This window comes from Suillus clintonianus (assembly GCF_016758775.1).
Source record: "Suillus clintonianus strain FC179 chromosome Unknown DEU56scaffold_8, whole genome shotgun sequence".
In the NCBI taxonomy this organism is placed as follows: Eukaryota; Fungi; Basidiomycota; class Agaricomycetes; order Boletales; family Suillaceae; genus Suillus; species Suillus clintonianus.
The window spans coordinates 527,654-542,526 of record NW_024539232.1 but is presented as its reverse complement, the minus strand read 5'-3'; the positions used below and the strand labels follow the sequence as shown (position 1 = coordinate 542,526).

The following is a 14,873-nucleotide window of genomic DNA, read 5'->3' as shown; positions in this document are numbered from 1 at the left end:
CCAGGGTCGCAGGTTGTCACTCGGAACCGGTCAGAAAATCGAAGTCGACTGGTTCATCAACGAGCCCAACGACACCGGAGGATGGTCACTATCAGACACAATACGACGTGCAGTGCGCATCTCTGATCTATCACCTCCACCTGAGCGACGCATTCTAGGAAGCAGCGATTCTACCATGACGAATGTGACAACGCCAACGGCAATTACTTGGCAGCGTAGCTTGTGAGTGATTCGTCTGCTCTCCTTTGTTTCGTCATAGCGTTGTGGGAGCTCTAGAACCATTTTTTAGAACAGAACATCTCGCAGGCGATGACACTGCAGCTCCGATGATCGCTCGATGAGATGTGCAGCTGGATCTCAGACCGATTAATGTATGGGGGATACCATTCAACTTGTTCTAAGCACCGATGACGTACATTTGGCGACGGTGTTTTGCCCAAGTCACATTTGGGGGACAAAGACTGTCAAAGATACGTAGTATGTGCGTTTGTTGAGTATGTTTCGTGGTGTCTTGACTCGGGGACTGGTGTAGAATCGGCCGTGATGGATACTGCGGCGTTGATGTGTAAGATATAATAAGTAGTAGAACCCTGGAGAACGTCGATAAGTACATCAGTGGACGTACACGCAGCGTGCAGTCATTGTGACGCCTCATCTATAAACACAAGTACTTATAGACAGAGAACTCGTGCAATGTAGGAGACTAGTTACAAAAAAGTCCGTTCTATGCCAGCGAGGTATGCGTTGGGGGAATCCTGCGTACTGTGTATTGAATGCGACGGGCCCAGTGGGTTATAAAATCAAAAAGAGATCGCTTTTCATCATGAGCCACCCGGGAACGTAATTTCCAGTTGCTGAAGCCCTGACGTAGAATCTGGAATCGAGAAAAAACTTCGTCCATATTTGGCCGCTGTGTTGGGTCCGAGCGCATCATATCTGATACTAGACTGCTCAGGAATTTCACGCCTGAGTAGTGCTGTCCCGTCTAAATCAGAGTGTGAAACATGAGAAGTTAATATTGCACTTTACGTCAAGAAATGTTTCTTGGATGGCATGCCCAAGATACCAAACATCAGTTGGAAAAGGGTTCCGAGGTTTATAATTGTCTTCCTTGAACTCGGGCACTTCTTTATCTCCACCGAATATGGGATATTCCAATGGGTTGGTGTTGGTCGCCTCATATTTGCGGGAAATACCGAAGTCTATATAGTAGTATCGCGAAGGAGAGTACGTGCGTGTACGATGCCTGGCCGGGCGTTTGAAGTCTTCCGACATGTATTGGTCGCTTGCATGCCATGGGTCTATGAACATGTTGCCGTCCATCAGTATGTTCAATTGCATGCAATCTCTATGTCCAGGTCATGAAACAAGTCACTCGGGCAACTCGGGTACGTACCGGTGAGCAACGTGATGTCGGTGCATGAAGCGCAGCCCCTTCAAAAGAAAGTAGGTGATGAGACGGGTCAGTCAATCTGATTCAATCAAGACCTTACCTCGAAAAGCTGTTGGATGCAGTCTACGACTTCTCCGACCGTGTCAAAATAGGGATCTGTAGCATCTCGAAGTAACGGCATAACGATTATTGCAAGATCACTGTCGGTGGGCACCTGCAGAACATCGTAAATTGGCACGCAATGGTTGGCCGGATCTTGACTAAGAGGGGGGCTACTGAAACAGCGACCGATTTCTATCTCATAAGGGTGTCGCTTTACGTCTACACGTTTTTAAGTGATACGCGTGTACCGTCTTGAGTGCGTTGTGCATCTAGTAGAAGATAGTGCTGAAGGACACATGGTAAGTGATCAAATGTCGAAAGTACATAGCACCTACTGGCGACCTGACTCCGTCCTCGCAATCTATGTAGAGTTTGTTGGTGTTCGTCCAAGAGGGCACCCAGTCCGGACTGTAACGACTTCGTAGTTTGTAACCCCTTTCTTTGAGGAAGTTGTAGTGGTCCCTCCACCAAATCTCGTATTCAGAAAGATGGGAATGAGCATCAGAAGTCGAGGCCATAGAAAACTGCCTGAGCTGTGAATTTGGTGGTGGGCAACGCCCGCCAACACAGCGTGTCATTCCCACGCGCAGTTTTAGCGCGCAACTTTAGCGCTTTAGCGCCCAAATAGCAAATACTTATAAGGCGGCACAAACTTTGTCTGGGTACCGTATTCTCAACCTTTTGAACGATCCAACTAGACCAAAATACTATGTAATAACCTAGGAATAAAATGTTGGGGCCGAAATCTTAAATGGTTCAAAACTCGTCAATTGATCAACACGTCACTTCGTGCATATGCATATCACCCCCAATAAATATGGGTGATTTTTGAAAATCGAGCCTCAACGTTTTGTTCATTGCATAAAAATACACACGACAATGGTGACTAAACAGTGATATGTGCAGAAATACGGTACCCACTACTGCAATGTACACCAGGGCCCCTAAAACGCGAATTCTCAGCCACAGACGCGTGCAAATAAAGAACGCGACCTACTGCATGTGGACTAAAAATCCAAGTCGTCGAATTCAGGCAGAGAACAAATACGCACACATAAGTGACTTAGCATTAAATAATCAATTTCCCATTTCGCGGACTTCAGAATTCACTTCCCCCGGGCTTGCCATGGACCCAATTGCCATGCAAAGTTACTTATCGGCTCACTGGCAGGCCGTAGCACTCCATAGTTCATATCTACGTGCCCTGATAAGAAATTTCCGAATAACGAAATATCCGACATGCATCGTTCTATCTGACCTGATCAGTCACTTCGAGGTTAACGTGATTCTTGGTCAACCAAGCGCTCACCACTGGCAGTCGGCAATTGTTATGTTCTTATAATCCTCCTGCAAAAGACACAGGCTTGTTCTCCTTGCTCTCCGGACGTTTCATCTTCAAGCATAAATCTTTGTATATCAGCAAGGAAGTTAGCGTGACACATCACACCAGCTTCTGTCATTTGTAGTGCTATTCAATGGATCCCCCAAAGTCCAAAACGACAATTCGAATATCCACGAATCTAGGTCCTGCAAGCCAATTCGAGGACTCGCTCATGACCGTGATCGAGCTGAAGGGCAGGACGCATAGTGAAAGGGGCGAGCATTATCTGCAATTATCGTTGGTAGCCTTGAAAGAGCTGGCTGGCTTGCTGGAGGACGAGCGCCTCTCAGCAAAAGACAAAGCTACCTTCAATCGAGCTTATATCGCTGGTAGGGATCGATATGATGAGTAAGTTTTCATTATCACCTAGCCAGAAGGTCTTGCACTGATCCATAATCCATCCTCATAGTGTGAAAATAATCAGAGACAGGCTTCTGGCGCAAAAGAAATCCTTTCGAATGTTCATCGTTAACCTGTTCGTTCGCGAGTCGGAAGCGAAGCATTTTCATAAAGTCTCGTATCGGAATTTTTCGTCTATCAAAGTGAGTCGACTAGGTGTACAACAGGCATCTCAGAGTTGAATAGTAACGCAGAGGACTTCGGAAGACCTGAACAGACTGCTACTCCCGGATAAGAATGATATCCTTGGTATGCCAATGGGAAACATTGAGTTGCCTTTGCTGACTCCGATCTGTTAGCCACATCAGGAAGCGCCAGTGAATCTGCGCAAGCTCACGGCGACGTTTCTGTTTGCGAAGAGAGTCCGTGTGATGTGGTAGAAGGTGGGTGTATTCGCTGCATTTTGTGACAGAGTACTAAGCATCCTTTTGCTCAAGGTAATATTTCAGGTTGGTGTGCTGTCTTTGTGCGCACCCATATTTTACATAAAGGAATCAGTCAGAGATCTTCCTCCGAATGAAACCCTCCGAGGCATTAATGTGGATGTACATACGGAACAGGAGGCCAACGAGGTCCTCGCGACGTTGAACCGATTCAACCAAAGCACGATATCCGAGGAAGAAGCCGGAGAATCAGATGATGATCGAACCAGTGCGTTGTTAATTGTCACCCGTGATAATATTTGACAAGTTTCTTGATATCTCAGTCAGAGCCCCGATCTCGCAAAGCAGACCGTCGTCCCCTAGCCCCAGCTTCACGATCATATACAATTATAATGTTTACAGCCACAGTGTGGTATCTGTTGATTCAGAAGTGACAGGAACAACCATTAACAGCGGGGTAAATGGAGGTTCGTCATGCTGTGTTCTCGATGCTACCGTATACAGTCTGATAATGATGGTAGGGGTTGGCTCTGCTATTGATGCCAATAAGTCACTAGCTCCATTGGATTGATTTGCAGGTTGTAGCATGTTGGTCATGCCTAGTCTGCAGCGCTGTACCAGTAATATATCATTGATTAGATATTTAGGGGTCTCTGGATGCCCTCGCATAGCCAGAAAGTCGCGACAATCACGATGAGGCTCGTGGAACATGTCCACACATACACCATAATTACGTCTGTTCAAGGTAGCTCAAAGTTGCCTACAAATGTCATCCAACTTCGTGTCGTCGAACACGATTTGTGCGTGAGGACCTTCAGTGCTAGATCGGGTTTCATACATGATCCGGTAACCCTACAATTTCGTTGAAAGTAACACAAGGCAACACCAAGCTACTGAATGGAAGCTAACACACCCCTGGAGATCGCCCGCACATCGCTCTTGAAAACGGCGTCCAAGAACAGGGCTAACGCGCAAGCTCCCGCAATAGAAGACCAGTAGTCCATCAGATTCACCCCTAGACACGCTATAAAACCACCTGGATAAGATATCAAAACAGTCAGTTCTGCGCTCCCGAAAACTAACGAGATACACCTACAAACTATCAGGTTAAGATTATACAACCCTTGGCTCACCTCCTTCCACACTTGCTCGTGATTGGGCCTGACGAGAGTGGTCGAGCAAACTCTAGTGAAGAAAACTCGAGCGTAGGGCTGGGCTGGTTCCTCGTCATCAGGAAGGTTTGAGACCTGAGTGTCGACCTCTCTGTGGGGCTTGTAGTCACAGGTATGTGTCGGTTCTTTTGGGATATCGTTGCCCCAATCGAGAGAGGAGGAAGTGGTGACAAAGTCGTCTACATCGTTATTGGGCACGGTTTGAAGTGGATAGCGATGGATTTACAAGTTGTGAGAGGACGTTGGTGTGAGCAGCGGGACACCCACCTCGGATTAGTATTGTAGATCAAAAACCAGAGAGCGGGGCGCAAAAGTGGGGAGAGCGCGAAGGAGAAGAAGAGAATGAGTAAATTGCGAATCTCCAAAGCGCTGATCCTTCAAGGGAGTGCACGGACCTGGTTTTTCAAAGTACTGGAGTTTTGCTAGTAAGGCGGAAGCACCGGAGCAGGTGATTCCGAGTCGGCGTGAAGGACAAGTGCGTTCACTGGTGGACTGTCATGGACATAACGAGGCCAACAGAAACAATCTTTTTGTTCAGATAGAACTCGAACAGCAATAGGGATGTCAGGTTCTTCAAAGGACGAAGCGGGTTATGGCGATGCGTGAGGCAGCGTTCATTATCAATGTGGTTATTGCGATGTGTGAGGCGACATTTCATTGTAATGGTGAATACCATCAGATGCACCAGCTAATCAGGACCAGTTTCATGTGCACAGCGACACTACGAGTCAAGAACGCACCTTCAGCTGCAGCATGGGAGACGATCCGGACACCCATCGAATTCCGACTCAAATGTACATTCGGAGGACCTACATACTATATATTCCAAAGAAATGATGGCAAAGTCTACATGCGGTTGATCTAGTCGTGTGTGAGCGACCGCCTATAGCATGGAAATACGGAATGCCAGCATCCTGTATGGAAGGCCAGAATTCGAACCTATGAACGATTTCTGGGCCGCAGGCGTAAGACACATTATTATGTAATTGATATCAGGGTTGTTGTGAGATTGAAAATGGTTCTTTGTTTCTGCATGCGGGCATCAGCTAGACCAGGAACGACTGTCTTCCGAACTTCTTGGCTCTCGACCTTTGAAGCGAACAAGTACTTCTTCTCAGCCTTCAACCGAATTCCCTGCTTGCATATGAGCAGCTTTTCTGGGTCGGAAACTGAGTCACGACGAGTCGACGACGCGTTTTAAACCTCTTTCCAAGAGGTAGCCAGACAGCCATGTGTCATAATAGGTATTCGGCACGTGGCAGTGTCGCACACCATATCCTCGAGGCCTTTCCTTGTGCTTGCCAAATCATAGACGCCAGGCAAACATGATGCATGTCACTGGCGTCAAAGTTTAATTAAGTACTCTCATGAGGTGACGTTGCTATCCAATCTTATATAGTGAGTGAATGATGTTTGAGATATAACGTTGAAGCCTTCCCCCCCCCCCCCCCCCCAAGTATCCAACAATGAGCTTCAAGTGTCTTCTCTGCGTTCTCTACCTCGTTCAAATGATCCAAGCTGCACCTACTACTAATTCAACTACTATCAGTAATGGTTTTGAAGCGCTATTAACCGTGGACGAGAGAACCTTGTGGGGCATCATCTCTACCTGCGCTCTGACTTTTCTCGCGTGTATATATAGCGCCATTCATCCCAATATTCCGAGTCCTCACGACAGCGACCTTCGTATTCTATGGCGACGGTTTGGCATCATGGTAGTCGCACTACTCGCTCCCGACCTAATCGTTGGATGGGCTCTGCGCCAGTGGATTTGGACTCGTCATATTACAGCACAGTTTCAGGAGTGTTTCAGTCTTCATCCCAAAGACTGGTCTAAAAGTGAGTCCTACACTCTGGACATGTTCGTTGGACGACCTAGTATGCACTTTCTTTTAGTCAATGAGCGTCCTGAAGCACCTGTAGCGCAAAACAAAGGTGAACTCGACATTCTATCTCGCATCTTGAATATGGTTACTGACGGCTTACTTACCTCATAAGATCACACCGACCCCCATGCTGTTGCAGCGCATGCTGAAGGCAAGTTTGACTCGTGCTCTCTCGAACTCATCTCTCATTCGTGTCCTTAGATTACACATGGACTCGGACTCACAGCTTCTTTCTTCTAATGGGCGGTTTCATGCTTTATGTGGACGGGAAACCCTACCAAACACTATCACCTGACCACCTTTTCTATCTGATACGTCATGGGTCTATCTGTGGCCCGACCCTGACGAAAAGGCAGATCTCCGACCGGAGCAAAGGGAATGTGATATCTAAAGGATCAATCCTCCTTCAGGGGTCTTGGTTTACTCTGCAGCTCCTTTCCCGCACCATCTATCACCTCGAGCCCACACAGTTTGAGGTGGGAACACTCGCGTTCGTGGTTCTCAACTTCATTACCTATACTGTGTGGTGGCATAAGCCTCTGGATGTAGATTGTCCGCATCCAGTCTACTGGAAGTCGACCAAGTCAAAGCCAGAGGTCTATGTGTACGTTTGCGCCTCAATCCATTCTACCGCTGCTGATTATGCCCTTCTTAGTGTCTCTGAAAACGACGATCATCCGATGCCTTTGGAGCTTATCGTTGTTTCATTCTGTGACATATTTTTGAAAATCCTTGGCATTGATGGCTTCTCTCCTCGAAAGCTACGAGCTGCATCATTTGATGGCATCCACAACATTAAACTAAAACGCTGGGAAAGTAATGTTCTGACGTTCGTTGGATTTGCAATTGCAACCATATTTAGCGGCATCCACTGTACAGCTTGGTTTTATTCCTTCCCCTCACATCAAGAACAGCTCTTATGGTGCACGAGTACCGTCACTATAATTATCATGCCCTGGCTTGGTTTCGCGGTGGGCTTCGTCCTGTATAGATGGAGAGCTAAAGAACAGGATTCGGTGAAGTTTTAAGTGTTGTTTTTAATATGTCCTGTATTATACGGCATAGGACGTATCAGCCTATTCATACTTATGTTCACCACTTTACGCAACCTTCCTCCTAATGCATACAAGACAATGTCGTGGAGTAATTTTTTGCCGCACTCGTAGTTCGTGCTCGTGTTACTTGTTATGTACTTTGTACTTTAATAATCATGTCCAGTAATGCATGTTGACCCTCGGAACCGGTCAGAAATTAGAAATCGACTGGTTCATCGACGAACATAACGACACCGGAGGATGGTAACCCTTGGACGCGATCCGAAGTGCAGTGTGTTTGATACTCTCTGACTGTCACCTCCACCTGAGCGAAGCATTCTAGGAAGCAGCGATTCAACTATGATTACAACTAAATCGCAAAACATAAGTATGCCCGGAGCGTCTGTAAGTATTAGTTAGACTCCGTCCCAGTTCGACGCTCGCTTTTCAATGACCCTAGAATTACCAAGCTCGCGAACAAATCAAGCAGAATTGTCACCACTCTCAACTTATCCCGGTGCGATAATTAGGACTGGTCTTCCGTAGATGATGCGAATGAGTTGGCCGTTGTTTGGAAGGGTAGTGAATACGAGATATGTTGATGCATGAACGTTGGCGGCCCTTCCGTGCGGTATGACGCGAGATGTGAAGATAGAATGTCAAATCCATATCTGAGGCGGGACAAACCTGAAGCCCGTCCAGTCTATATATTCCGGGGGAGATTTCTTGTCGAGGATGCTGCCCCGCTGAAAATGATAGGCGGAGCTGTGCCATAGTCGCAATTGCATGATCTCGTATCATCTACTGTATACTGGAGTCCCGCGACCACACCGTTTGACGTCGACACCATGATCTACAGGTCTGTCATGGCGATCAGCATTTCCCTAAGCTGACTGTCCATCGTCACCTGAGGAAGACTAAACTGGTCAGTGAGTCTGTGGATAATTTGAATGCTTCAACGCATATATTTTTGGGATACCGCTGCTGACGTGCTGGAGTGGTTGTTTGTGGCAGTGTCAGTGGCTAACGCTGTATCGCATCCTATGAATGTCTCATTGTCTAGCGCTTCCTGGGCCAAGTGAGTCTAGATACGACGAATGGCCTAGGTATTAGTAGGAATAAGAGTGCTGTAAGACCAATGGAGCTACAGTTACCAGATTCTGAGCCGATGCTAATCTGACGCAGCCATTTGAAGCACCCTTGCGTCTTCCAGAACGAATCGTGTGTGCTGCATCGTGCCCGTATGGCGTTGTATCAGTGCAAAATTGTATTGAGAAACAGCAACAGGAATTAAGGGCACAATGAAGTTTTTGAGAAAGAAGATCGATCCGTACATGGGGCAAGCAGCTGCGAGTGGCAGATATCATTTGGTGCTGGTGCGGCAAGCAGTGATGTGACAATCTACCTGAGCCCACTTTGATTTAGTTCGCATTGCGACTACAACGACAGAATCGGAAAAACTGGCCTGCAACAGTGACCCAAGGCGAATCCTCGTCGTTCAGCCCACTCACTTCCAATACCTGCTTCTTCACTTCACGGTCCGCATCCAGCTCCCTGACAAGATAGTAGCGGAACACCATCGACTTGGGATCTTCTCTGCGCCTTCGAACCAGTACGGGTGGCTGGCTGCAAGCTCCTTCGAGGATAGTCGGTGCCGACGGCTCACAGATAATCGATGCCTCTCACTTTGAAGTTTGAACCAGAAATTGAGATCGGTAGTAAGGAACTCGTTCGGCAAGTGCTAGTGTTGCTGTCCTCATTTCTCTGACCATGATCGCACTTGCCTGAATCTGAACACCCAGACAGTTATTTTGCTTGTCAGAGAGGAAATACAAGATCAAGTCGTAGAAGTTTGCAGGTGGCAACTGCAACGCCGCGTTGCGCAACCTAAAATTGGACATTTGTCAGTCGTGACCGCCGCTGGTCAGCGTGGGAATATAATGATGAGCCTTTCTTGAGTCAACTTTTCGCAACTCTGATATTATAGGTTGTCACTAGAGACCCGATATCAGTCTCGAGCTCGTAGCTCGCTCTTATATCACCTCTCCTTCCATCCTACTGTTACTAATGTGCACGTATCTCAGTAAACTTCGTGACCAGTCCTTCTAGCATGAGGCAACTAGATCCAACCAGCACTAGTACGAGGTCTGATTATACTTATGCTTTCTCTCCACTTCTTGATGTTACTGACACCTTGTTCGTGCCCTTTAGACTGGTAACGTACCTTTCTGTCTGATACTGCCCATATACACGCCCTTGTATTCCATGTCATCTTCAGGTAGATGGCGTAGATACTAATCGGAGGGTCCTTTGGATCAGTCGCAGCGCCTCTGCAAAATTTGAGCCTTTGAACGTCCTTCAAAGTAGCAACGGGTTCTCTGATGCTCGCACGGAGTCTGAACTGTAGAAATCATATCCCTTTTGTCAGCTGAACTCCCATAAGAAGTTTGGCCGGACTCAATGGTACACAGCTGTTGGCGGAGAACATTGGAGATAGCTGACGTGCATGTATAGAGTCTTCCGGATCACGAACAGGTCTGTGCTCCTCAACGCTGCGCTCAAAGATCAGAAGTATAATTAAGGTCGAACTTCCGGTTCGTCTCCTTAACTCCGTGCCTCCATCCAGCCTTTTGATTCACAAATATGAACATCTCAGCAGTTTATATCAATATGCAACGTCGACGCTTGTCTCGAACACCAATATCTATCGATGACATATACAATTATGTGAACTACAAAATATATCGATCAGCGTCACTGGGTACATGCACTTCGCGGGCTACTGGTCACAGCCACGAAAAACCGTTTAGAGTTCAAATTCCACTATCGCCAGTCCATGCAATGTTTGTTATCTGGCCAGTCGGACCTGACCCATCTAAGTATAAGTTTTTGTGTATCCTTGTAGCCGCCCAGCTCTAGGAATTTTCAAAAGACCGTGGTCAGTCGGCTCCAGTTAGATGGTTGGTATCGTATCTCAGAGACATGGGATGGTATTATATGTTTTTGACGATTGCAGAGCCCTATAATTGCAATGCGTGGTAGAGTGCTGGTAACCTGCTAGAATCCGAGCGAATCAAACCTGATACAATTTAGGCCTTAGGGTAAGCCTGGGTTTCAAGGTACGATCATCTACAAACGTATATATGAATCCGATGGTGAAGCTGATGAACCTCACTGATCATGTATAAATCCTCAAGTCTGCACGTAGCGCCTTGCACAGCGCCAATGAAGTACCAACGAACATGGTTGGTTAGCATATCGTAAGGTGTCGAATGAGTTTCCGTTTCCGTTATCTTTCTGTGCTATTTTTATCCAGGGGCGCGGCGTTCAGGATGATCACATATCTTGAGAGTGTGTTGGAAGCTCGATCGTGTGTATTGGTAGTCATACTTAGGTATGTCGGTGCTTCCTGATTTGTGGGAGGATCTTATAAGTACAGGGAATAGCGTCTTGGCACTCTTTGCTGAGATGTCTTTCGTTTCAGAGGTTGAGGATTTGCAGATATCCAAGGTATGCAAAGGTCGCACATTGGTAATCTCGACGCTAACATGATATTTGATTCAGTATGCCAATAGTAAGTGCCTATGGATCGTCGGTGAAGCAGACGGGGATTGCTGACTACGTTGTATCCCCAGTTGGCGGTCTTGCAATTCTCGTGAGTACCGAGCACATTCGTGGTGTCACCAGCTCAATGGCTCTTTTCGGCGCCTTAGATATTTGATTTCTGCATCACGTTCCAGGACGAGGTCAAGATCAATATGATCTGTCTATGACTCTTGTTTTCATCACGCTCTACAGGTACAGTGGACCTGGAACAGGCCATGGGGTTTCATTCGTGTCATCTTCACCATATCTCGATATCTGCCTTTCGTAGGCTCTGGACTGACTGCATATGGTGAGTCACCCACTCTGATGATCTTTATCTTTGCGGATTTTTGATGGATGTCTTAGCTGCACTGCGTGTCAGCGGTCCGGTAAGTATTCAGAAAAAGTGGCTTCTAATGATAAGCTGATTGCATGGCGCAAAGTGTCCCCCTAGTCTGGAAGAAAACAGTAAATCGTTGTGCCCAGTGGTTAATTTTCACTCAGCCTAACAACGCGATCTTCAGTTATTCATATTATAGGTATCATTGCTGCGGAAGGTGCGAGTTGTACAACTCACCGTCCGTGTGAAGAGCAGAGTAGATCATGCTTCTACAACAGGCTTGCTGGTTATTCGGACCTGGGCATTCTGGGAAAAGAGCAAAAGAGTGCTGATTGGATTATCAATTTATAGTGTGGTGCGTCTTCCACAGGGCTGGAGTAAGGGCATAGACATTTAACTTTGCAATAGGTGACAATAATCGCCGCCGTTTCTATGAACGTCCTTCCAAATCACCAGCTCATTTCAACAGGTGAGCTCGTTCGTATTTACCGACACGTGTCGTTATGATATGATTATTAGATGTGTCTGCTATACCGGGACCATGCGGCTTCGAGTCGTCAAGAAATGCTGCGCTGGTATATTCTATCTTGGGACTTTTTGAATGTGGTCAGTGACTATGCAAGGCGTACTGTTGGCCCCCTGACCCACAAGCAAAACCCGGCAGTGATACTGATCCTTACTGCATATAAGTGGCTCCACGACTACCGGGAAATTCAGAGCTCGATAGTAGCAGCCTTCTATGGTGGTAGTATGCTTTACATGTTGTGCATTATCGGTATGTGGAAAAGTTGGCTCTAAAGTGATTGATGTGTACTTCGTTTCGCAAAGCCATCACGGTCATCAATGTGATTATTGACGCAGCACTTCCGGTGCGTGTACATGTATGTCGAACCCCAATTGCCCCACGACTTATCTTCCGTTGCTTGGCTGTAGGTCGGCTATACAAATATGTTTGATACGTGTGTCACCGGTTGAACTGCCACTGGCTACCAACTAGTACGAACTCACTGCGTTTAGGCTTCAAGTGGTTATTCATAGCGTCCTGGCCTCACGGATTCTATTCCACCTTCGAAGTAGCGACGGTCGTGCTCATGAGCATGACACGCCCATACCATTGTTGGTTTCAGCTATTCGCTATGGAAAACCTTCGCAAACTCAGATGGACGGGACAATAGGTGAATCCATTGAAGCATGAGGCGGGCTTAGTGGCTTGTGGTCAGAATCGGACAAGGTTTTGTTAGGGCTAGGGCCACAGATGAAGTATGTGAATAGGGGTTGTGCCGACATAGGATCTCACTGCAGAAACCAGTGTAACTTTATGTACGCTAAGTTAGAGATCGGTAAATCAGTGCTCATGCGTAGCTCGCTGTTGTATTGCCGTAGTTCTTTCGAGTGGGTTCACAGTACATGGTACTGATGGACGGAAGAGTGACGTAAGATCAACATGAGGCGAGTGGCATTACAATTTCACAAAAACTACAAACACACAATGGCAAGATGTACAGTGCAGTAGTGCCAGACATGCTAAGGCCGCTCGTCAGAAAGAGGATTGTAGAAATAAGAACAGTAACATTACCGACACAAGGAAGCTCGTCCGAATCAATATGAACTTTGTTCAAAAAAAGGGTCCGCAATAGTAGCCCATGGAGTCTGCTCGTCAGTCAATCCACTCTCTTCCATCATCTGCTTCTTCCATTTGCGGTCTCCAGGTTCCTCTTCGTAAACAGAATACCTGAATGGAGTTGAATAGGGATCCTCTCTAAACTTTCACGCAATGACAATAACAAGTTTCCGACTCTTGGGAGGATAGCAGGTGGGAAAAGCCCAGACACCTGTCATCTCTCGTCTGGCAAACCACCTGTTTAGTTCACCACTTATACCCGTATCATCGAGAAGGTCGTAGTCAACTCTCATTGTCTTCAACCAGAAGTGCACAAACTCGATAGTAAAAACATATCCGCCTATTTTGTACACCATAGCGCCTCCTGCAGTGAAAAATATGTAAGAGCATATCTTTGAGGACAGAAGTATGACTCAACTTATCGTGAGTTGGGTTCTGGTCGAGGGTTAGCAAGGTATTGGTGTGAGTGAGTGCTTCAGGGGCAAACTTGAACGTGAGGTCCCGACAAATTATATTTAGATGTCTCGTGACCGCTACAAACAACGCGTCAAGCTGACCCAAGCTGGTTGGTTAATGTCTCCGTCCACGCACATCATGCGATTTTCTCATCACAACGCTACGCTGCTGCTCTGTCATAATCGCTATTCTGCGGTATGCGGCTCGATGCCAATTGTACTTTCCTCAGGACGGTGCACCATTTGTTGTAAGTGATACCGTCCTCTGTTGTTGGCTTTTTTGACTGCATACCAACTGTAGCCCATCATAGACTGCGAGATTACTCGAGACAGAGATGCAGGCCACGCACGACTTGCCAAACACGTGATACGCAAGAGGGTCTCTCTCCTCAATAATGCTTTAAAGCACTTTCAGTTGGTTCTGGACCGGTGTCCAGTCAGCCATCCTGACCACACAACGGCTCTCACCAACCTCGCATGGATACGCTTGAAAGGATACCTTCAAAAGAATCTCCAGGACATCGAGTCTACTACTTCTCTCTTCCGCAACGCCCTTGCATTACGTCCACAGGGCTATCCCGACCACGCACTATCTCTCTATCATCTCGTCGAGGCACTGACCTGGCGCTACAGAAAGGAATATCTCTAGGCGGCCTGGGCACTCAACTGTGCTATGTGTGCCGTGACGAAGAAATTGCCACTTGAGCAGAGAATCATTTTCATTCATATCGGTGTGTAGTTCCTGCTGTATTGTCTTGTCGCATTCCTCGGTGCAGCCTGTTTGTAACAGTCGACGACAGATACCAGCAGCGGACAGTTTTTTTTCTATGACTCATTCCTTACGCGATCACGAGGATGTCCGCTCTCGTTAGCTCTCGAGTGCCGAGAGATGACTCGATCCAGCCACGAAACTTTCTTCAGCCTTACATCACTCAAATTTTGTTCCCTCGGGAGCCTGACTTTTACCTCTGAAGTGACGATAGTAGATGAGCAACGATCGGAATACATTAATATTGCCCTTGTTCCTTCACGTCACGGATTTGAGATATGAAGATATCTGGGTTCAAACAGAATCAGACCTACACTATATTCTGTGTATTTTGCGCAACTGGTTAAAACTCA

At 46.9% G+C, this 14,873-nt stretch overlaps 5 protein-coding genes across 5 annotated transcripts; 3 read left to right on the top strand and 2 right to left on the bottom strand.

The window, feature by feature from the left end:
- Nucleotides 1-581: 581 nt before the first annotated feature.
- Nucleotides 582-2,071, bottom strand: DEU56DRAFT_977491 (uncharacterized protein). Its single transcript, XM_041359651.1, has 6 exons — nucleotides 1,831-2,071; nucleotides 1,744-1,780; nucleotides 1,494-1,714; nucleotides 1,397-1,434; nucleotides 1,030-1,348; nucleotides 582-976 (listed from the first exon to the last, which is right to left on the bottom strand). Exons 1-6 carry the CDS (start codon nucleotides 2,011-2,013, stop codon nucleotides 725-727), a joined length of 1,050 nt encoding a protein of 349 aa, XP_041213271.1. The 5' UTR covers nucleotides 2,014-2,071; the 3' UTR covers nucleotides 582-724.
- Nucleotides 2,072-2,620: 549 nt separating this feature from the next.
- On the top strand, nucleotides 2,621-4,306 carry DEU56DRAFT_778196 (uncharacterized protein). The gene is made up of 8 exons (XM_041351815.1): nucleotides 2,621-3,224; nucleotides 3,286-3,418; nucleotides 3,470-3,524; nucleotides 3,575-3,658; nucleotides 3,713-3,724; nucleotides 3,774-3,926; nucleotides 3,982-4,125; nucleotides 4,180-4,306. Exons 1-8 carry the CDS (start codon nucleotides 2,971-2,973, stop codon nucleotides 4,227-4,229), a joined length of 885 nt encoding a protein of 294 aa, XP_041213270.1. The 5' UTR covers nucleotides 2,621-2,970; the 3' UTR covers nucleotides 4,230-4,306.
- A 184-nt stretch (nucleotides 4,307-4,490) lies between these two features.
- On the bottom strand, nucleotides 4,491-5,585 carry DEU56DRAFT_752389 (uncharacterized protein; the record flags this gene model as incomplete). Its single annotated transcript, XM_041349629.1, has 5 exons — nucleotides 4,491-4,510; nucleotides 4,572-4,694; nucleotides 4,755-5,009; nucleotides 5,226-5,322; nucleotides 5,571-5,585. 5 exons carry the CDS (start codon nucleotides 5,583-5,585, stop codon nucleotides 4,491-4,493), a joined length of 510 nt encoding a protein of 169 aa, XP_041213269.1.
- A 723-nt stretch (nucleotides 5,586-6,308) lies between these two features.
- DEU56DRAFT_960449 (uncharacterized protein) lies at nucleotides 6,309-7,744 on the top strand (the record flags this gene model as incomplete). The annotated part of the gene is made up of 4 exons (XM_041359318.1): nucleotides 6,309-6,669; nucleotides 6,727-6,765; nucleotides 6,918-7,320; nucleotides 7,372-7,744. Exons 1-4 carry the CDS (start codon nucleotides 6,339-6,341, stop codon nucleotides 7,742-7,744), a joined length of 1,146 nt encoding a protein of 381 aa, XP_041213268.1. The 5' UTR covers nucleotides 6,309-6,338.
- A 3,345-nt stretch (nucleotides 7,745-11,089) lies between these two features.
- On the top strand, nucleotides 11,090-13,017 carry DEU56DRAFT_554072 (uncharacterized protein). The gene is made up of 16 exons (XM_041346777.1): nucleotides 11,090-11,144; nucleotides 11,190-11,260; nucleotides 11,315-11,324; nucleotides 11,386-11,405; nucleotides 11,464-11,496; nucleotides 11,549-11,645; nucleotides 11,702-11,724; nucleotides 11,779-11,803; nucleotides 11,860-11,892; nucleotides 11,954-12,030; nucleotides 12,084-12,144; nucleotides 12,195-12,250; nucleotides 12,366-12,450; nucleotides 12,504-12,544; nucleotides 12,609-12,634; nucleotides 12,693-13,017. Exons 2-16 carry the CDS (start codon nucleotides 11,219-11,221, stop codon nucleotides 12,868-12,870), a joined length of 807 nt encoding a protein of 268 aa, XP_041213267.1. The 5' UTR covers nucleotides 11,090-11,144; nucleotides 11,190-11,218; the 3' UTR covers nucleotides 12,871-13,017.
- Nucleotides 13,018-14,873: the final 1,856 nt, after the last annotated feature.